This window comes from Bos indicus x Bos taurus, chromosome 24 (assembly GCF_003369695.1).
Source record: "Bos indicus x Bos taurus breed Angus x Brahman F1 hybrid chromosome 24, Bos_hybrid_MaternalHap_v2.0, whole genome shotgun sequence".
NCBI classification, from domain to species: Eukaryota; Metazoa; Chordata; class Mammalia; order Artiodactyla; family Bovidae; genus Bos; species Bos indicus x Bos taurus.
In genome coordinates, this window is record NC_040099.1 from 41635479 (window position 1) to 41659071 (window position 23593).

At 36.3% G+C, this 23593-nt stretch overlaps 1 protein-coding gene across 5 annotated transcripts in view; it reads left to right on the forward strand.

Annotated features, from left to right (window-relative positions):
• The window catches only part of ANKRD12 (ankyrin repeat domain 12), a 99169-nt gene that overhangs the window by 33250 nt on the left and 42326 nt on the right, over window positions 1-23593 (forward strand). For 2 of the 5 annotated variants that reach the window (XM_027525810.1, XM_027525811.1), the window contains exons 2-4: window positions 1357-1494; window positions 13656-13803; window positions 21788-21856. In XM_027525810.1, the coding sequence (XP_027381611.1) occupies window positions 1408-1494; window positions 13656-13803; window positions 21788-21856 (304 nt within the window). In that variant the 5' untranslated portion in view covers window positions 1357-1407. The remainder of the gene's footprint in view (window positions 1-1356; window positions 1495-13655; window positions 13804-21787; window positions 21857-23593) is intronic. The other 3 variants (XM_027525812.1, XM_027525813.1, XM_027525814.1) reach the window with 3 other exon arrangements.

Sequence of the window (23593 nt, forward strand, 5' to 3'; positions counted from 1 at the left end):
AGAAACAGTTAAATGACCCCAAGGGAAACTTTACCTCTTTGGTATAGTGTCAATATTTTCCCTTTATTTCTTGAAGTTTGCTTCCTGCTCTATAAAATGAAAGATTTGAACTATTTAAACTCTGGAAGTTTAATGTGTTGCAGTATACTCTAATTTGGCTACATTCAGGTTAATTTAAACTAGTTTTGATAATTTACCAATTAACTCAGTTCAGTTAAGGATATTTTGGTTATGTTTCTATTGAAACCACAAATTTTAAAGTACCAGTTTGAAGAATATAGATTTTTACTAATTTTCTATTCCGAATGTCTGGATTTCAGTAATTTGTATAGATCCTAGAATGTATCATACTTAGATCCAAACCCCCTTATAGGAAATTTACAGCATGAAGTGGTTAAAATTAGGGTTGTCAGTTGTTAGGCTAGTTGCTGTGGCCCAAGTTCTGCTCCCATTGGCCGACAGCCTCAGTGTAGCCGGAGGCTGTGCAGGAGAGCTTTCTGTGGTCAAGAACAGATAACGGTGCCAACAATACAGATGTACTATGTAGTGTGGGAGCAATTTTTAATTAATTTAACTTTCAACAACCCTATGTGGCTAACAGACAGCAACACAGGTCTAGCCTCATGGCTACCTGTTTTGTATTGTAAAACCCACATTTTGGAATTTTTTCTGGATCTCTCAAGCAACAGCTTCCAAGAGGCTCTTTGATCTATTAAATCAGTTTGTAGAGCAGGAGACAGAAGACTAAACAAGTTGGAAAGAAAACAATACATAAAGTGACAATTACAGTATGATAAGGATTAAATCAATGTATAGGCTATAGAGTGACTAAATACCTGGAGGTGTCTGGGAGTTCAGTGAATGAAAAGAAACCACTCTGGGGATTTTAAGTAGTGAGGACTTTATTGAAAATAGCATTAGATGTTGTAAAATTACTCATCATACCTAGAAATAATTAGAAATAATTTCCAGACCAATGCAGAACTACCAGAGAATCTGTTATGAGCTACAACTGCTGGAGCCATGCTGGGCGGGGTGACAGACACTTAACTTCCACTTCGACATGGCTGGTTACCCCAAAAACTAAGGTTAGATACTAGTCTAGAGAAGATGGAAAGTGATATAATAGTAGTTTTCTTCTTTTCAGTGGCAAGCTGAATGGACTTAAATAGGAGATCTGTGATTAAAAGCTTAGATCATTAAATGAAAGCTTACTTTAGGCTAAGATAACCTACCTAAGAAATGACCTTATAGAGACATCGAGGAAACCAAATTGCACTAATTGTGGTGCATAAACTTTAAGTAGGTTTTATTGCATACCTTTACAAATAACCCTTATATATCCATTCTTTACAGATCCAGGATGAGAAGACTGACAGAAGAAGAAGCTAGCTGAACAGCTATAAGATGCCCAAATCTGGGTTCACAAAACCAGTTCAGAGTGAAAATTCTGACAGTGACAGCAATATGGTAGAAAAACCATATGGAAGAAAGGTATATGATTATGCTAAAGATTTTGTCGACTCTTTGGAAATTGTGAAATAAAACCTCCTGATTTAGTACTTTTATATACTTTTTTAAAAACTTCTCTAGTTGTAGGTTTTATTTATTTAATTTTGGGCATACCTAGAAGCTTGCCAGATCTTAGTTGCCCTTCCAGGGGTTGAACCTGGCCCTCTGCAGTGAAGTAGTTAGATGTCCTAAACACTGAATTAAGGTGCCAGGGAATTCCCATGATTTAGTATTTTTAATATTAATAATTATCCATCAAATAAAAAGTAGTATGGAAGGCAAATCCTGGGGGTGAGATTGTTTTTCATTCCCTAAGGTAACAAAATTACTAAGATTGCACAGTTAACTTGAGAAATAATCATGGGGTGGGGGATCCAAGACTTCACAGTCATTTTTTATTTCTTCCCCCTGACTCCTGGTAGCAGAACACACAAATACAGTAGCTATTCAGTTTTCCATGTCTGTAACTTTGGATAAATCTTATGTAATTTTTCCAACTTCAGTGTAATAGAGGACAGTGGTACTTTCTAGAATTGTTGTGACAGTGAAATGACTAAACTGTTGTATCTAATACAATGCTTGTTACACAGTAACAAGTACTCAATAAATGTTAACTGTTTTTGTTCTTCGTTATTAGTCCTTGCCAGTGATTCTGCCCTTTTACAACTATCCTTCACCATTCCTATTTAATTTAGGCCCTCTAAACCTCTAAACCTTTATGATTATACAGTGGAAGTGAGAAATAGATTTAAGGGACTAGATCTGATAGAGTGCCTGATGAACTATGGATGGAGGTTCGTGACATTGTACAGGAGACAGGGATCAAGACCATCCCCATGGGAAAGAAATGCAAAAAAGCAAAATGCCTGTCTGGGGAGCCCTTACAAATAGCTGTGAAAAGAAGAGAAGTGAAAAGCAAAAGAGAAAAGGAAAGATAGAAGCATCTGAATGCAGAGTTCCAAAGAATAGCAAGAAGAGATAAGAAAACCTTCCTCAGCGATCAATGCAAAGAAATAGAGGAAAACAACAGAATGGGAAAGACTAGAGATCTCCTCAGGAAAATTAGAGATCAAGGGAACATTTCATGCAAAGATGGGCTCGATAAAGGACAGAAATGGTAGGGACCTAACCGAAGCAGAAGATATTAAGAAGAGATGGCAAGAATACACAGAAGGACTGTACAAAAAAGATCTTCACGACCCAGATAATCATGATGGTGTGATCACCAACCTAGAGCCAGACATCCTGGAATGTGAAGTCAAGTGGGCCTTAGAAAGCATCACTACGAACAAAGCTAGTGGAGGTGATGGAATTCCAGTTGAGCTATTTTAAATCCTGGAAGATGATGCTGTAAAAGTGCTGCACTCAGTATGCCAGCAAATTTGGAAAACTCAGCAGTAGCCACAGGACTGGAAAAGGTCAGTTTTCATTCCAATCCCAAAGAGGCAATGCCAAAGAATGCTCAAACTACCGCACAATTGCACTCATCTCACATGCTAGTAAAGTAATGCTCAAAATTCTCCAAGCCAGGCTTCAGCAATACATGAACCGTGAACTTCCAGATGTTCAAGCTGGTTTTAGAAAAGGCAGAGGAATCAGAGATCCAATTGCTGTAACATCCTCTGGATCATGGAAAAGGCAAGAGAGTTCCAGAAAAACATCTATTTCTGCTTTATTGACTATGCCAAAGCCTTTGACTGTGTGGATCACAATAAACTGTGGAAAATTCTGAAAGAGATGGGAATACCAGCCCACCTGACCTGCCTCTTGAGAAGCCTGTATGCAGGTCAGGAAGCAACAGTTAGAACTGGACATGGAACGACAGACTGGTTCCAAATAGGAAAAGGAGTATGTCAAGGCTGTATATTGTCACCCTGCTTATTTAACTTCTATGAAGAGTACATCATGAGAAATGCTGGACTGGAAGAAACACAAGCTGGCATCAAGATTGCCGGGAGAAATATCAATAACCTCAGATATGCAGATGACACCACCCTTGTGGCAGAAAGTGAAGAGGAACTCAAAAGCCTCTTGATGAAAGTGAAAGTGGAGAGTGAAAAAGTTGGCTTAAAGCTCAACATTCAGAAAACGAAGATCATGGCATCTGGTCCCATCACTTCATGGGAAATAGATGGGGAAACAGTGGAAATAGTGTCAAACTTTATTTTTCTGGGCTCCAAAATCACTGCAGATGGTTACTGCAGCCATGAAATTAAAAGACGCTTACTCCTTGGAAGGAAAGTTATGACCAACCTAGATAGCATATTCAAAAGCAGAGACATTACTTTGCCAACAAAGGTCCATCTAGTAAAGGCTATGGTTTTTCCTGTGGTCATGTATGGATGTGAGAGTTGGACTGTGAAGAAAGCTGAGGGCTGAAGAATTGATGCTTTTGAACTGTGGTGTTGTAGAAGACTCTTGAGAGTCCCTTGGACTGCAGGGAGATCCAACCAGTCCATTCTAAAGGAGATCAGTCCTGGGTGTTCTTTGGAAGGAATGATGCTAAAGCTGAAACACCAGTACTTTGGCCACCTCATGCGAAGAGTTGACTCATTGGCAAAGACTCTGATGCTGGGAGGGATCGGGGGCAGGAGGAGACGGGGATGACAGAGGATGAGATGGCTGGATGACATCACCGACTCAATGGACGTGAGTTTGAGTGAACTCTGGGAGTTGGTGATGGACAGGGAGGCCTGGCGTGCTGCAGTTCATGGGGTGGCAAAGAATTGGACACGACTGAGCGACTGAACTTAACTGAAACCTTTAAACTGACTTCTGCAGTTGTCTAGTAATTGGTCTCACTGTCCCTAGTCTCTCCTTCATCTAGTTTTATACATTACCTTTCAAGTGTTGTGTTTTTTTTTTTAATTTTATTTTCTTTCTTTTAAGTTCTTTTCTTCCCCTCAGCCATTTTATTGTTGAAGAACATCTGAAATATTTCCAGTTTTTGGCTAAAATGAATAAAGATTCTCTAAACATATGTGTATACGTCTTTTTTTAAACAGGTTTTTTGAGGTATAATTAAATGCCATAAAATTTACCCATATCATGTGCAATTCAATGATTTTTAGTAAGTTTATAAAATTGTGCAACTATCATCATAATGCAATTTAGACCATTTCCATCACTGTTAAAAGATCCTTATGCTCATTTGCAGTGTGTCCCTGTTTCCACCCCAAACCCCAAGCAACCTCAAATCTGCTTTCAAAATCAAACATGTAAGATTTCAACTTTGTTCTTCTAAAAAATTCTTCTGGCTATTTAGGTCCTTTGCAGTTCCATGTGAATTTTGGGATTAGCTTATCAGCTTCCACAAAAAAAAAACCCTGACATTTTTATAGGTATTTTATTGAAACTGTAGATTATAGACTGCAGTAGTACTGTCATCTTAACAATATGTCTTCCAATCCATCGCCACAGAATATCTCTCCATTTATTTAGATTTCCAGTTTCCCTGACTAATGCTTTGTAGTTTTCAATGTACAGATCTTGTAATTGTATTATTAAATTATTAATATTTCATTCTTTCAGATGCTACTGTAGATAATTTCATTTTGGATTTTTTTATTGTTTAGTATATAGAAATGCAGAATATTTTTGTATGCTGATCTTGTATCCTTTGACCTTACTGAGCTCATATATTGAATTGATTCTAAAAGTTTGTGAATTCCTTAGGATTTTCTGCATTTGGGATTATGTCATCTGCTTACAGAAATAATTTAACTTCTTTCCCAATATGAATGCTTTTATTTCCTTTCTTGCTTGATTGCACTCGCATTCTCTGGTTTTGATTGTAGTGTTTAACCCACTCACATTTAATTAATTATTGATAAGGTTGGATTTATAGTTGACACTTTGCTCTCTGTTGTTATGTTTCAGATCTTTTTCTTCTCCCCTCTCTGCCTCTTTAAAATACATATTTTTCAGTGCACTATTTAAATTTCTGTGTTTGTGACCATGTTTCTTAAATTATATTTTTAAGTGTTGATCTAGGGATTATAATGTGTATGCCAATTACATGTTATTATTGCGTTAAATGCAGTAAAATAAAGCAACTTTGCTCCAGTATAGCTGTATTACCTTCCCTTCGTTTGTGTTATCTGTGTAATATAGATTATATCTACATTTGTTATTAGCACAACAACAGAATGTTATAATTATTATTTTATACAGTTTTGTTTTTTAAAGAAGAGAATTAAAGAGAACTGTATATATTTATATAGTTCTTTGTTTTTACCAGTTCTGGCACTCTTAATTTCTTCTTATGAATTCAGGGGACTGGTGTCATTTCCTTACCATCTATAAGAATTTTCCTTAGGATTTACTGTAAGACAGGTTCTCAACTGTGATTTCTCTGTCTTTGTTGACCTAGGAACATCTTGATTCTGCCATTCTTAAAAAATGAGTATTTTGCGATATAATTCACATACCATACAATTTACTCATTTAAAATGTAGAATTCAGTTGCGCAATCATTACCTTTATCAATTTTAGTATATTTTCACCTGAAAAAAAAACCCTGTGTACCTATTAGCAGTAACTCCCCATTCTGCCCCCAAATCCCACAGCCCTAGATAGTGTGAATAAGCCTACATTGAGTCTCTATAGACTTTCCTATTCTGGATATTTCACCTAAGTAGAGTTACACAGTTTGTGGTCATTCATGACTGTTTGCCTTTATTTTATTGGATATAGAATTCTTACTTGACTTTTTTCCCTTTTAGTATTAATAGATTGTCATCCTTCTTTCTTGCTTCAAGTGTTTCTAATGAGAAGTCAGTTGTTAATTGTGGTGAATTTTTTTCATTGCTGTTCCTTTTTTTTTCTTTAAATAATTTGACTGTAATGTGTTTAGGATCCCTTTGTGATTATTCTACCTGGAATTTGTTGAGTTTCTGGGATCTGTAGATTAATATTTCATGAATTGGTGTGTTAAATTTACTGATTTTTTTTTTTTTTTTGCCATCTCACATCTGTTATTGAAGATACCTAGTATATTTTCAGTCACTCTACTTTTCAAATCCAGTATTTCCATTTGGCTTTCTTTGTAATTTTCCTTTGTTCCAAATCTCTGTTTGATAAGTTGTGGTACTTTGATTCTTTAAACAATGTTTTCTTTCATTTGGATAGTTACTTTACAGTCTTTGCCAAAGCTAGTATCTTGACCCACTCAGAGAAGTTTCTGTTGAATACTTTTTCCTTGCTTTCCCATCTGTCTTCATTTTTGTTGAAAACTAAACAGTTTGGGTCATATATTACAACTCTGGTTTCTCTTTATTTTCCACCTGAAAGTTACAACTGTTGCTAGTTTTTTGTTTGCTTTTAGTAAGATGTCAGGTGTTTTGGATATTTGTTACTTTGTCACAACCACTGGGTTCTAGTTTGGGAGGGGGGTGTTTGGTCTTGGTTTTGGGGGGTTGCCCTATACTTAACATGGGTTAGTCAGCAGCCATTGATTCAGACACTTTGCTGAAACACCAGGAGCCAGTAAGGCTCCTTCCACTGGTAGATTTGCATGTGTGTTGGGGAGTGTGTTCAGTGTTCAGGCATTTTCAGATCTACCCTAGCATTTACTTTCCATTGGGCTCAGCCAGGTCTTCCTTCATGCGTGCAGGCTCCTTGTCGACTCAGGGTGTTGTGGAGAGCTTGGACCCTCACACATCTCCACCACATGCACACATAGTCTTGGTGTCATTGGGGGTATGTGCAGAGGTTAGTCATTCTCTGATCTTCCCCACTTGCTTTCCCAGCTACCCTGTCAGCCAGGGGTGAATGGCTGTCTTATCTAGTGCTCCCCTGGCTCTTTGATTTCTTCAATCTCCCTGTTAAATTTCTGGCGTGTCTATCGGCTGCTGCTCCCCAACAGTGGGACCACACAGCCTTAGCTAATAGAACTGTGTTTTTTGTTCCCTGCTTCCATTTGTTTCCTACCCTGTTGGCTTTTTTAACAACGACGTGACTGAGGGGTGAGGTTTGACTCTCTGGCAGCAGAGATGCCGGTTTTCACTGCCAGCTCCACCCTGGAACCTTGTCATGCAAACTAAGCATTGGCCGGGAATGAGAACAGCCCCAGGCGATCTTCTTATCCATAGTTCAGCAGTTCTTACTGAAAATGCTTCTCAATTTGTTTTTGTTCAGTTTCTGGAGCCTTGAATTTTTTTTTTTTTTTTTTTACAATTTTGTCTAGGCTTGTCGTTGTTTCTTACAGAGATGAGTTGCCAGTATCTTCACTCTACTATAGACAGAAGTTTTCTCAAATGTATTTTAATGTGCCAAATCTCAAGGAGAATGAGTTCACTGATTTACTTATTTTATCCAGCAAACCTCATGTGGGATGCTTGTTTGTGTTGCGTGCCTCTCTTGTGAACCTTTGAAACAAAACAAGTGGTTAATGTTTGGTCTAAATCTTTATGGAGACTCTTAAGTAACTGCCTTGTCTCTGTTTCTGAAATGTTTTGCTCTCAGGACCCCTTAATATTTTTCGGCATAACTGAGGAGGCTGAAGGGCTTTTTTATAAATGAGTATGTCTATTGACATTTATATAATCAGAAATGAAAACTGAGAAGAAATTTATGTGTATAATAATTGGTCTAAAAACTGTTACCTATTAATAATGTATTTTTATGAAACTGTATATTCCAAGACAGTATCAAGGAGGAGTGTCATTAGTTTTGCAAAATATCTTTAATGTGTGGCTTAACAGAAAGATATTGAAATTATTTGCTTTTGCAGTCCGTGAGTTCAGCTATCTCTTGTCACATAGTCTCAAGAGTCAAATACACACTTTTTAGAGAATGGGAGACAAAGATACACTGACATCTTATGTGTTATTGTGAGCTTATTTCTGACCTTGCAGGTCCCCTGAAATAATCTAAGGGACCACACTTTGTGAACTTGTGTACCATTGTAGGAAGCACACTAATGAAAGTGTTCAAGTGTACAGTGATGGGACAAAGGAGAAAAGCAGTCAGTTTATGGGCATTCAGGGGGTCTCACAGTGGAAAAGATATGTAATCTGGATTCTCATGGATAAGTACATATGTGACCAGCAGGAAAATGAGAGTAAATAGTAGTCTTAAGCAGGCGATGTAAAAAAGACAAGAGTCTGTTAAAGTAGTGCACACAAAGTTAGTATGTAGCCTATGAAGGATGGAGGATAGGTAATACGTTTTAGACAGGGACCAGTTCATTATGGCCTTGTGTTCCTTGCTAAAGATCTTGACATTTATCCTGTAGCCAGTGAGCCAAAGGGAAGGGCCATAGCAGAAATCAGTAGTAGTAGTTAAAAATCCAAGGAGGAGGCAGTATGGGCATTGACTTTGAGGACAGAGAAAATTGGCAGGTCTGAAAGACACTGAATTATGAGATTTACCTGTGTATGTAGAAAAGTGGTCTGGGTCCACGCTGAGGTTGATTGGACTGTTCCTTGAGAGGGCACTCAGGAAAAGCAAGAGGTTGTTTCAGGAAGCATATTTGGTTTGTACTGTTGAATGAAGTCGGAACATCCAATAGAAGTATCAGTAGACAAAACGAGACTAGAGCTGAGAACAGCTAAAAGAAAATTAAAAGTATGAGAATTTGTGGAAAAGTGACCTATAGGTATGATAATGTCACCCAGAGAGAGTGGGGCAGGAGTGAAGGATAGTATACCCTGAGGAATTCACACATTTTAGGAGGGATCGGGAGAGGACACGGAGAAGGCAATGGCACCCCACTCCAGTACTCTTGCCTGGAAAATCCCATGGATGGAGGAGCCTGGTAGGCTGCAGTCCATGGGGTCACTAAGAGTCGGATACGACTGAGCGACTTCACTTTCACTTTTCACTTTCATGCATTGGAGAAGGACATGGCAACCCACTCCAGTGTTCTTGCCTGGAGAATCCCAGGGACGGGGGAGCCTGGTGGACTGCCGTCTATGGTGTCACACAGAGTCGGACACGACTGAGTGACTTAGCAGCAGCACGAGAGGACAAGAGAGAAGCAGAGGTTGCACAGCTGAGAGTGGCCAGATGCCACAGCAGTGAATGGGAAAGATGAAGTTGTTGGGTTTTGTCAGTGCACATACCTTACCGTGATCTGGGTAGAGGAAATCTCAGAGTTGTGGGGACAGGATGCAATGTTAGGTTTGAGGAGAGAATTAGAACTTTCACTTCTAAATGCTTAAGTATAGTGAAGGTTGCATTTGTTAAATTATATGTGAGGCTACTTGATGTCAGTTTTTGAATTGATAAGGCCAAAATTGTTGAAGCTTTTAGTCTTCTAGGTACTTGTTTTATTTTTTGATGATTGCCGCTAAATACATAGTAGTCCTGAGCATTACCTTCATAAAAGTGTGATTTCTTAAAACTGTAGAGGCAAGCAAAAAAGCAAAAACTTTTACTAATATATTTCTGTTAAAACCATTCCTTAGGTAAGTTAAGAATGCTTACTAATCATTAGGTTTATAAAATAAATAGGAAGAATAAATACAAACTATTAAATTCTTTAGTTATTAACAGTTGGCTTACCCAAAGGGATATATTTAACCGTTCTCAGCCTCAGTTTAATCATTCAGTGTTTTTTCAAGAGCGCACACGTGTTTGTGTAAGGGTCAGAAGCCCTTCTGAAGCAGTGTGTGTGGTGTTTAGTACTGCCATGCTCCGGATCTCCGAGCAGCTTGACATGCAAAGCTGCTGTTAGAAGTGATTTTCTTTCATTTTAAATAAATATTTGACAGCTTAAGAGAGGAAGGGCCGTCCCAGTTTTTTGCTTATACTATATGTTACTACTGTTTCTTATGACAGAATTAGAGGGGAGGAGAGAAGGTGACATGATTACCTTTTTTCACGTATTTATTTGCAAAGCATATTCTTAGGATTGTCTTTTCTTAGTGAGTTATTGGCCTTGAAGCCAGTTTCTAGCTTCTGCTGAGTTTTTCCTTCCATAAAATTTTTAGAAATGAATCTGTAGTTGTTCTCTTATGTAAATAGAGACCATATTTATAGCATAATATAACACAAGACATTGCTGTTAAGAGATTTCTAAATTTAAAAATAACCTGAACCAAAACTTAATTTCTTAAATGCATTCAAATAGACCATATTTTAAATAATAATTCCTTAGCAGTATACTTTTTATATAAAATGATTTTATTACCTTATTAAGTATCACAATAGTTAGGGGTTCATACCTACTCAAAATTCTTCAAATATTTTATCCTTTTACTGACAGTCTATGGGATTTTCCCCCCATTGGTTTTAGTTTAGAAATTTTTCCACTGAAACATTTCTAGCTATAAGTTGGTGTTCATAATTTGCAAAGCAATATCTTTTATCAGATACTTTCTGATAGTCTAAATCTCGAGTTATATTCATGAAGTGTGAAAGAGTGGATGTTAATCATCTACCTTTTCATCATCAGTGAAGGTTCAGTCTTCATTATCTCCTGTCCTCTCCACATGATAATTGAGAACTTTTTTTATTCAAATAATGTAATACATGTTCACTGTAGAAAAATTAAACATATAAGCATAATGAAAATAGAAATTGCTTTGTTTGAGATGAAGGATCTTGAGGTTTTACTCTACCCTCTTTGCAGGCTAATTAGTTTCATGGGCTCTAGCAGAAGACATGAGACTCCTGGGTCAGGTAGAAAGGAAAGTTTTTTTTCATATAGCCATAGCAGTAGCCATGTATCAGTGTTTGTGTCTGTTGTCAGAGCCCTATTTCTCACAAAGGGATGTAGTGAAGGCCAGTGACAACTACATATACAGTAGATTGTGTAATGGGAGAGGAACCCCAAATCTTTTTAATGGGAGGTAAATCTACCTGACCTTAGCCCTAAATTAGAGAGAAGTTATATATTGAACAGTGAACAGATCTAATCTACCCTTTGCTGCAGAGGAAGACGCTGTCTCTGTCTTCCAAGGCTGTTCTGTATACAGATAACTTTGAAAAGATAGAACAAAGGGATTTATTTAGTGCTTCTGTTTGCTAGATGTACAGAAATGCAAGAAAGCCATGGTGGATTGTCTCCCAGCACACCTGCAATGCCATTACCCACAGATAGCCATTAACATTTTGATTTGTATCCTTCAAGGGTTTATATATGTATATATATTTTAAATTATCTCCAGGTATTTTTTATACTTCTTTTTTCTATCTTTTTGAGTTGGTAAAGACTACCAGCACTTTGTTTAGTATCAGCAGTGATAGAAGGTCATTCTTGGCTGTTAATACTTTCATATTGTGTGTGATGGCTGTTGTAGGTTATTTTAAGAAAAACATTAGTGTAAATGAAAAGCATTTAACATTTTAAAATGAAAAAAATCTGTTAAGTTTATTATGTCATCGTATGAAAGAAGAATGTGCCAGTGACCCTCTCCTGAATAGACAAGAGTATTTATATTAATATATAAGTACTATTTGATAATACAGAAATTTCAGGACAATCAGAAGTAACTATTTCTTTTGAAAGTTACTTTCCCCAGATCTGAAAATAATTTTTAGTGTTAAGATTCTCACAAAAACACTTTGTTTGGCTAACAGTTTTAAGGACAGTTTTACTTGAGAACAGAGTAAGTTTGTAGCAGGTAAGAATATTCACACTTAAAGTGGAAGTCGCTCAGTTGTGTCCAACTGTTTGGGATACTATGGACTATAGCCTGCCAGGCTCTCCAGCCAACAATACTGAGGTGGGTACCCACTCCCTTCTCCAGGGGATCTTCCCAACCCAGGGATTGAACCTAGGTCTCCTGCATTGTGGGCGGATTCTTTACTGCCTGAGCCACCAGGGAAGCCCAAGAATACTGGAATGGGTAACCTGTCCCTTCTCCGGGGGATCTTCCTGACCTAGGAATTGAACTGGGGCCACCTGCATCGCAGGTGGATTCTTTACCACCTGGGATATCTTAGAAGCCCTGTATGAATATTCACACTAGTCACCAAATTATTGCATAGGAGAACATGATTGATATAGTCTTGCGAACACTTTTCATGTAACATATTAACACGTTGGTTTCTTTTAACTTGTTTATGTCACAGAACAGTATCATAACGTATATGCAAGGTAGAAGGGACTTCTTAATGTTTTTCTTAGATTCTTTTGTTAATAACAAAATATTTGTATTTTCCAAGGCAGATCTCTTGAACTTTGTTGGCTAACCTTTTTATTAATCATGCCTTTTTACTTCTGATACTTGGACATCTGGGACCTCACTGACCTTGGGCAGACTGTCCTTCCCAGGGCCACTCAGTTCCCAGAGAAAATAAATAGCTCATTTGTGACCACACCTTTCATTTGCAAACCAGCAATCCAGGGTTCATCCCTAACCATCAGCTCTAGCAACTCTCATACTCTGGACCACTGTCCCCCTGCCCTGACGGTTAGCCCAGAATAACCGTCAGGTACCAGACAACTAGAGAAGTGACACGTATACCCCAGACCCTGCACAAGTTATGCGGACTAGCCAACCCTAAAAACCTGCTTGCTGTCTTAGCCTTTTCCTGTGGAAGCCACACTAAAGCATCCGCTTGCCTGCCTTTCCCTCCCTCTGCCTCCCTGAACTGGCTAGGTGCTTCCCCAGGAGAAACTGCGTTGCACATGTGACATACCCTCTTTTCTTGGGAGCTGTGAGTGACAAACTGTCTTTTCCACTGGCAGTGGTCTCCTGACCTGTTGGCCTCACTGTGCCAGAATAATAATAATAAAATCGACCATTTAAAACAGCATTGTAAGCAAAAGGCATGCCTGTGAAGCTCCATTTCATTAGCAGAAGTGAAAAGACAAGAGGATTTTCCTTTACACCTGGGAAATAATTTGATGGTTTTATTTTTCAGTAATCTTCACTACTCAATTCAATCTAGAATTCTTTTTCTGATTTATATATTTGTTTATTGGATAATGTCTGTGTTAGACATAGAGTTCTATTATATTCAAGATATTTTGTTTTATAGTTATTTAAAATTATATTACTAAATGATAGGGAATATGAAACAATTAAGAAAACATGTTGAAAGTGGGCCTTGAGGACATTGAATATGATGGTAGTTTGTAATACCCTTTCAACTTTTGTGTATGAAAATTTCCTTCATAAAGTATTTTTTAATACTGTACTGCTTAGCTAGTATCATTATAACTTTATTCATGTTTTATTTTTTAATAGAGTAAAGACAAGATTGCATCCTATAGCAAAACTCCAAAAATTGATCGAAATGATGTGGGCAAGGAGATGAAAGAGAAATCATCCATGAAACGTAAACTTCCTTTTACCATCAGCCCATCAAGAAATGAAGAACGAGATTCAGACACAGGTGGGAAAATTTGTTGTTTTCTAGGAAAATCATTATCCTTCTTTTACTGTGATTTTATCATTCCTCTTGCACTACATTTTATAGAGAAATATTTGTATTTTGGAATTTCAGGTTTATCATTGGGGCAGAAATTCATATATTCCTTGCCCAAATATAATTTCTATCATATATAAAAGCAGTTTTTTTCTTAGTCTCAGTGTTCATTACAGACCTCTTATCATTTTAAGAACTTGATTTCTTGGGGAGCATTTCATTGTTGAAAATTTACTCAGTTGCATGGATCTTTGATGTGGTAAATTTGAGAAAGAGTTGTTCAGTTTTTGTGGACAAAGTATTGAACCCACCAAAGGAAAAAAAGCTTGGACATTTTAGATTCAGAAACAAATCAGAAATATGTCCCTTCTAAAAAAAGAAGAAAAATATTGAGGCTGCCTCAGTCCAATTCATAGTACTTTTTTCCTCAAAACTCTCACTATATCAGGAATGATACTTGTCATCAGTCAATCCCAGTTATTCATAATAGATTAGAACCTTATGACCACTATCTATAAATACTAGGTTGTATTTTAGCCCTGAGATAGTCATTTCCTAAAACTCATATAAACTTGAATGTTTGTTGTATGTTTATCATGATCATTTTATCCCCTGAATGAAGTATTATTAATGAACTCTTCTTAAGAATGTTTTAGTTTTTAGTTTCACTCACAGAAAAAAATCAGTATTACATTCTAAATATATGTACAGAGATTGTATCCTACTTTTATCTTTCTAGCTACCTTTAGTCATCAGTATAGAAATAATCTTGACTCCAGAATCTTTGAAAATACCCTAAGGACTTTTGAAATGCGTTATGCTAATATAGCTTTAGAAAATAACTTAATTTTAGTGTACACTTTTGGTAGCAGCTAGGTTTCCTTTTGTGTATTTGGCTATTTCTCTTAGCTTGAATTAGAAGTTTTTCTTAAACACTTATGACATTTTTAAACCTTAAAAATTGCTTTTTTTGTGAGTAATTAAGAAATTTTGTGCTTTGTTCATTTTAAGTTACACTGCCTTCTAAAGGTTCGGATTTTTTTTTTTTTTTTTTTTTGAAGCCTGGCCCTCCATATTTTTCAGCATTGTTTTCAAGGTTATGAGGTCATTTAGCTGAGAAGAAGGTACTTATGTGAATTCAGATATACAGGCTTTAATTTCTCTCAGACTTTCTCCTTGGAAGTCCTTCTGCTAGTCATTTTTAAAGTACTTACATTAACTAGGTTGTTTTCCAGTGACAGTGTTCTACTAGTAGTTTGAAGAAGGGACTTAGAAAAATTCAAAGGTTGTAAACATGTTTTTCAAAATATATTAAGATTTGAAAATAACACACTTCCCAGGAGAACCCTTGTAATTAGATCAGCTGGGTTATTTGTCTTTCATTTGGTGTGAAATAAAGAAGACTTAGGAAGACATGAACTTTAGGCACTGAATGAACATGGTCTAATTTTATTGTATTGATGGGATTAATTTTCTCTGCTACAGTCTTTCCACTATTTGAATTTAATAGGGGGCATTGTAGCTCTCTCTCAGGCTTGCATAGTATGAACATTTTTTTTTAAAAGGTCACATGCTAATGTTAAATAAGATTTTGATGTATTTAAATGTATATCTATAGTTTTGGTAGTCTGAATTTATAAATTTTAGTAAGTAACAGATGAACGCCTTAGTTTTGCATGAACACACATAAACACACATCCAAAGCATTGAGAAGAATTTCCCCAGGCCCAAGGAAAAATGTCTTATTTACAGTTAAGCTGTCTTATTTTCATAATTTTAAAAAAGAGTCCAGAGTACCATTAATGGCTGTTTTAAATGTGAATGATAATTATAGCACCAAAACTCATATCTGACGTTGATCTTTTTAATATTCTAAACTATACAGAATAAAGTATAGAGGGGAAAAATACAACATATATGACAGTACTTAATCTAATTAAAGTGCTCTAACATGTGAAGGAAAAAACACAGAAATTGGAGAATGGACAAAAGATACAAGCAGGTAGTTCAGAACACCAGAATTACAGTTGACAAAGAAATGTATGAAATAATAGTAGTTAAGGAAATAGAGTTTGTAATTACTGAGAAAATTATCATTGGTTAAATCATACAAGGGCTTTGTTGGTGGCTCAGCTGGTAAAGAATCCACCTGCAATGTGGGAGACCTGGGTTCAATCCCTAGATTGGGAAGATCCCCTGGAGAAGGGAAAGGCTACCCACTCCAGTATTCTGGCCTGGAGAGTTCCATGGACTTTATAGTCCATGGGGTTGCAAAGAGTCAAACACGACTGAGCGACTTACACTTTCATTAAATCATACAAACTGGTCACTAATTTAGAATAGGAACTTGCTTTAGTTTGTCTAAGTTATAGAACTACCTTGATATAACAACATATGTTAAAAACTAAATTTGTAAACATTTGACTTATTCTTTCTTTTGGCATTTATTCAATATAAATGATTATTGATGAGAATGAAAATTATCTTCAAGTATATTTCTCTCAACTTTTAATAGAAAAAAACAGGAAAGGACTGTCAGGTAATAAAGGGTTTAATTGTGGTAAACACTGAGGAAATACCTTTTACTGTTAAAAATAATATTGTAGAGGAATACGCAGTATTGAAAGATGTTCATAGTATACAAATTGGGAAAACAGGTTATGAAATAATATGTACTGTTTGATTGCATTATGTCATCATATTTATATTTGTCTATATGCCTATGCACATAGAACAGATATTAACACACATACAGAAAGAGAAAATTGTTTAAATATAAAGACTGTTTCATTGTAGAACTAAACCTAAACCTAGTAAGTTATTAAGGGTCCTGAATGAAAATGTAAATATTATGAACCCTGAGTTAGTGAAAAGTAAAAGAACAGGGAATGGGGGAAAAGGAGAAAAAGCTGAGTGCTGCTCAGCTCATCATCTCTCATGACAAAGGATTAACTGAAATTGTCTAAAACTGAAATTTTTTTTCAAAATTATTGCTTAAAACTTTTAATCTTTCATTATTTAAAATTTTATCTGTATGTTTATAAATATGCCTGTGTTTATATTTTAGCAATTTGAATCTCTTGTAGAAAAGAAGTGATTCCTTTAGTTCCTTTTCTTTTTATGTTGGATTAAACTAAAGTTAATCTTACAGATTTTTATTTAAAGATCGCACATGTGTATGGTATTTTCTTCCTCTTACATAAATTGATTTCTCTCTGTCTCCCCCCTGATCCCTCTGTCTTTACGTACATTTAGAAAGGTGCTTTGCATGATACTCAGGAGATGTTAACATGTTGTTTCCAGGATTGAGGATGACTTGTTACTTTCTTCTTTGTATTCTTTTATATGCTTTGAATGTTTAACATGACAGACATACATTATTTTTATAAAACAACCATTATTATTTTTTTTAAAGACATTCATATTGTCCAAGAAAGATTCCGTGGTTCTCATAATCCGCAATAATGCCATCAACCAGATGAGTCATTCCTAGTCTTCATTTTGAGATAGCCTAGTATTGCCGGGATAAATATCAATAACCTCAGATATGCAGATGACACCACCCTTGTGGCAGAAAGTGAAGAGGAACTAAAAAAAGCCTCTTGATGAAAGTGAAAGTGGAGAGTGAAAAAGTTGGCTTAAAGCTCAACATTCAGAAAACGAAGATCATGGCATCTGGTCCCATCACTTCATGGGAAATAGATGGGGAAACAGTGGAAACAGTATTAGACTTTATTTTTGGGGGCTCCAAAATCACTGCAGATGGTGACTGCAGCCATGAAATTAAAAGACGCTTACTCCTTGGAAGGAAAGTTACGACCAACCTAGATAGCATATTCAAAAGCAGAGACATTACTTTGCCAACAAAGGTTCGTCTGGTCAAGGCTATGGTTTTTCCTGTGGTCATGTATGGATGTGAGAGTTGGACTGTGAAGAAGGCTGAGCGCCAAAGAATTGATGCTTTTGAACTGTGGTGTTGGAGAAGACTCTTGAGAGTCCCTTGGACTGCAAGGAGATCCAACCAGTCCATTCTGAAGGAGATCAGCCCTGGGATTTCTTTGGAAGGAATGATGCTAAAGCTGAAACTCCAGTACTTTGGCCACCTCATGCAAAGAGTTGACTCATTGGATAAGATCTGATGCTGGGAGGGATTGGGGGCAGGAGGAGAAGGGGACGACAGAGGATGAGATGGCTGGATGGCATCACTGACTCGATGGATGTGAGTCTGAGTGAACTCCAGGAGTTGGTGATGGACAGGGAGGCCTGGCGTCCTGCGATTCATGGGGTCGCAGAGTTGGACACGACTGAGCAACTGAACTGAACTGAACTGAGTGTGTCTTAAACTCTTTAAATCCTCAATTATTTCATGTTTATTAATTTTTTAAAAGATAGCACTTTCTAGAAAAGTATTTGCTTAACTAGACAGATAAAATTTGGGGGGAAATTATAGCATAATTCGAAGTGTTACCCATGAGTTTCTATAGCTATATCATAATTGTCTTCATTGCAACAAATCTCCAGCATAACTGCTTATATCATTCCAGTATCTATCCCACATCGTCCTATCCTATTAGAGAATTTCTGTAAATTTTGTCCCATGAAATGTTAAGAGGCTTGTCTATACAGTAACTCACTGAGCCTATGGAATTAACTACTTCTGATCTAGAAAACAAATTGTTTCTTTACAGCTACATCATCAGCTTGCTTTATCACCATTTTTTAGCTTTAACTTTCAGTCTTTCCCAGACATCCAGAATCCAGACAAGATAAGTTATTATAGTTATAACAGAGAGAAGTCAGAGCCTAGTGTTTCTTATCAGGGGCTGTTGAGTCTGACAGACCAGTGTTGAGTTCTTGCTCTGGCCAGATTAGCTGAATTCTTTGTAAGTCCCAGTTGTCTCATCTGTAAAAGTGCATATATAATACCAACTTCAGAAATTGTGATCTCTGAGTGATATAACATATAAAATCAGTTTTCAGTATATTAATTAAAATAGAAAACTGACTTAGAGATTTTTCATCTACTGCAGTAAGAGCAGGCATAGGCAGTGCAGCAGTGCAGTAATACCGACAAGGACTAGGTTCCTTTTGTATTTCTGCTCTGCCACCCTTAGCTTGTATATAGGCTTTGTCCTTCAGCATTTTGCCTTACACATCCTTCCTGGGCAGGAAAGACCAGTAATGCTTTTTACTCGTGAAACAACCTCCCTAGAGACTTTTGCCTGCACCTCAACTGGTTAGGCTCTGCTAGTTAGGAAAGTCTGAAAAGTTGAATATTTTTGAGCTGGATATATTGTCACTCTGATCAAAGTTGGGGTATTCCTATTAATAGGAAGAGGATAATGAATATTTAAAGTAGGCACCTTATAATACTGATATGGCTTCCCTGGTGGCTCACTGTTAGAGAATCTGCCTGCCAATGCAGGAGACATGAGTTTGATTCTTGGGTTGGGAAGACCCCTTGGAGAAGGAAATAGCAACCCACTCCAGTATTCTTGCCCGGGAAATCCCATAGACAGAGGATCCTGCCAGGCTACAGTCAGTGGGGCCACAAAAGAGTTGAACACGACTTAGCAACTAAACAACAACAAAATATTAATAACTGATAACTGCTGTTATCTTTAATAGTTGCTAATGTTTCTACATTAGAGTGAACTTTATTCCTACTCTATCCACCATAAAATCATACTAATTTTCTTTTCTAGCCTAATGGCATTCATTGGATGCCATAACAGTTCTTTAACATAAAAGTACTGAACTTTACTGCTTGAGGCTACACATGAGTGTCTCTTCTTGGCCTCCAGCCTACATTTGAATTATTTTGTTATGAGTAATGCCATAAGAGTGTCTTTCCAGACTGTGGTTTTGTTATACCCTGAATGTTTTCTTATTCATTCCAAGAGTAGGGTTATAGGGTTAAAAGGATACAACGTTTCTATGACATTTCTCAAAAATAATTATATGTAGTTACAAAGTCTTCCAGCAGAAGACTTTAATCTCAAATAACATCAGGGGACTTGCTTTTTCTTTTTTTTTAGGTTTGATAGATCTAATTATCTATAGTGATAAACCAGTAGTATTTCATTTTAGTTTGCATGTGTAAGTAAAAAAAAAAAAAAAACATTCTTTTTAAAAAAATGTTTATTTCTTCTTAATAAGCATTATCTGTTTGCTTATTGCGTTTTTTCTAGTGGCATATGTAAGTAATGTGTGAATAAATGTGGAAGGACAAGATGCAGAGAGGCACAGTATGCCCCATTCCCCAAGGCCATGGTCGCAGTTGTAGAATGTGTTCACATGCTCCGAACTCAGTCTCTGCGAGCCAGCCATTAAGGCCTGCTTTCCTGAGGCTTTGATCCCACTGAAGGATCTACCCTATTTAATGACTCAGCGCAACTTTGGAGAGGACAACTATTTTAAAAAGAAAACAAATGTTGTTTTTCTGATAACTGTGTTAAAAGTAACAGATAAAATTAGTGTTTTGCTTAATAAGGATACTCATCTTTTGGTGATTTTCATGGAGATTGTCTATTATAGATTTATTTTTGTTCCTTCCCCCGATAATTTTCTAGCTCCTTAATTAAATCTTTATAGAATACATATACAGATGCCCCAAATATGAGCATACTTATTTGAGTAAAAGCCGAAGGGTATGTGGGGTCAGGATAGATTAATTACTTCCAAAGGAAGGTTTGGATAAACTATTAAACTGCTTCCTTATATTAATGAATATAATTGAAAGCAAGTTTATTTTATCCACTATTCTTTAATTGATCGCAATAATATGATCTGCTTTCACTTATCCATTTAATTCAGTTTGTTGGTGCAACGTATTAGTTGCCACTTTGCTTTGCAACCTGTGGAGGCCTTTTTAAATTTTTGTTTATCTTGAAATGAAATGTCAAATATTCTTCATAGAATTCTAGTTGTTAACTTAATGGTTTTGTTAACAATTACAAAAAGCAAATGTAATTGTTTATTGAAAGGCTTGTGATTCAATCTGTTTACCCATTGGCTCTAGAATTGGTCTAAATGTTATTTTATTAATGATTTCCCTTTCAGTTGAGTGAGCTTTCTCATCACTAAACTTATAGGCTTATCTTTTTTTGCAAATATTATGTTTAGGAGTTATTTGTTCTCTAAATTCTTTTCCCCCGATATTTTTATTTTTTATTTATACCTAACTGAACTCATGAATAATGTCTATAGTAATCATTCTGGAAAGAAAACAATGAGCCAATAAATGGATATTGTAAAGATTAGAATAATAATATTTTAAGTTATAGTAGCATTTGTTTGTAAGTAAAAATATTTGCTCTGGCCATACTGTCAAAAATCAGTTCTCCGTATTCTTAATTGTCTAATTTATTGAGTTGTTAGGCAGCATTCCATTTCTTAGCTAATAAATTTTGTTTTGCTTTAGCCTGCTTTCTTTCTAAGAGGTGGTCAGTGTAATAATTCATAGTATTTGAAATGTTTACAGTTTATAGAAATATTTGGTCTGGAATGATACTGTAGTCCAAAATGTTCTATTGTCTTCTGAGTAGTTTTGGCATTCATAGAACAAAAAGGATGATTCAAGTCTTTATTCAAGTTCTGTAAAGGCAAATTCTAAACAGAAAAGCAGTTACAGAGTACTGTCTCTTTTATCAATATTCAGAGATTGAAAAAATATTCTCAAGAAAGATTATATGTTTTAATAAGCAGCCTCAGTAATAGTTGTTATCGCAACCTACTTAGTTGACTTTCTTAGCTTTAAGACCAAAGAAACTGAAATCTTAGGTATTAGCCAAACCTCTGTTTTAAATGTACTTTTGGCTTTACCTTAAAAATAATCTTTTGGAAAAACAGTGGTACATCATTGTGGTCTTTTGAAAAATGTTGGTTTGTTGAATTCTGCATTTCCCTTCGTATGCTTTTTTCTCTTCTCCTGTCTCTTCTCATTCTGTAGATTCAGACCCAGGACATACAAGTGAGAATTGGGGGGAGAGACTTATATCTTCTTACAGGACATGCTCAGGTAACTAGATTATCAGGGGTTCCTGTTAGCCAGTGGTTTCTGTCACGTTTATAATTAATTCTTGTACTATAAATAACTTATTTTCAAACCAGCACATAGATGTCTGTGGTTGAATAAGTGACTATGTGAGCGACATAAAATTTTCCAGCCTCATTTGAGAGCTCCCATGTACCATGTCCAAGACATGTTCTGTGTGGATGCTGCAAGCAGGATCCTGCACAGCCACTCAAGCATGCAGCACAGCTGGGGGCCCATTCATGTAGAAGAGTATAAGAGGTGTACACCTTGGAGCTGTGCTGAGCAGTGACCCCTGTAGGAAGGTGCCCTGGTCCTCCATCTCTTAGCTGGATACCCTTCACACGTTATACCACACATAGTGATTTTCATAGACAGTGTCATCTTACTCTTCAAGCACGCAGTGTTTTTTAAAACATATTAAAAATTTTTTCAGTTGACCTCTTTAGTCTGTTGACTTTTCTGCTGACCCTGTTGAATTTAAAAATGGATTAAAACACCAAGTTTCCTGGAGAAATGCCATCAAAGAGTAAATGTATCCCCAGTATGTGAAAACTAAATTAGGTGTTTTGATTCTTTCTTTTTTTTACTTTTTAATTAGCTTATATTCTTATCTCTTATTTTTAAATGTAAAGTATTGTTTAGTCCCTCAGTGTCCAGTTTTTAGCATATGGCCTTTAACTGCAAAAACTAAAAATTTCTGTTGCCAGTATACTTTCTATTTATTTGATAAATTTGTGGAGTTGGTATACAGCAAAGTAATTATTCTTAAAATCATCCTGAAAACTGTTAGTTGACCTGATAAGTCAGTAATACATAGTTATCAAAATTTGGCAATGGCTTGTCTACAGTTAGCATTAAATTGAACAGATCTACACTTACTGTGGAGTTAGTGGTATTTTCCTAAAATGGGACCCCTGAGTACCAAGGCACACCTAAAAGAACGGTATGTGATGAAATTGCCTGTGGTCTGAGGGTCATGGCTGGAAATCAGAAGATACAAGCACTCACCTGTCAGAAACTAGATATTGCAGAACCATCTGTATTTGAATTGTAGCTACCACAGTTTCATTCTTTATACTGTGGCTGCTTTGTGGGAAAATGTCATATTTCTGAGACACTGGTAGGCTTATGAACTAGTTCCCCAAGAAAAACATGTTTGTCTCTTCTCAATATACTTAATTGAGATGTGATAATGTTGAGCTTTCTGTTTATTCTGATAAGACATGGGAAGAAAGCACTAATTTTCAGGATTATAAGACTGAGATATCTAATTCTAAAGGTCCTCTGAACCTTGAAGTAAATAGTACTGGATTATTGAAAAGGCTGTATCTGTTTTTCTTTAGTCTTAAGTGAACCACCTGGATATTTCTTTAACAGTCTCTTAAGGTGCTCTTCCCTGGTGGTCCAGTTGTTAGGAATCCATGCTTTCACAGAGTTTTATTGAATGGTTTCAACATGAAAAAGCACACTTAGGGACATACTAATCTAAGATTTATGATTTTTTAAAATGGTATAAAGTTATCTCTAATCTATCTTACACCAGCTACTGTTCACCTACCTTATTTTCCTATCTCATGTAAAGCATGAACTCAAGACAGATGGCTAAGGTAACTCGGAGAAAAAATAGTGTTCATATGAATGTTAGTAATGAGTTTTTGATTGAACATTTAGAATACATCCAATTTGTTATTCTTTTCTTCTATAAACTGAGTATCACTT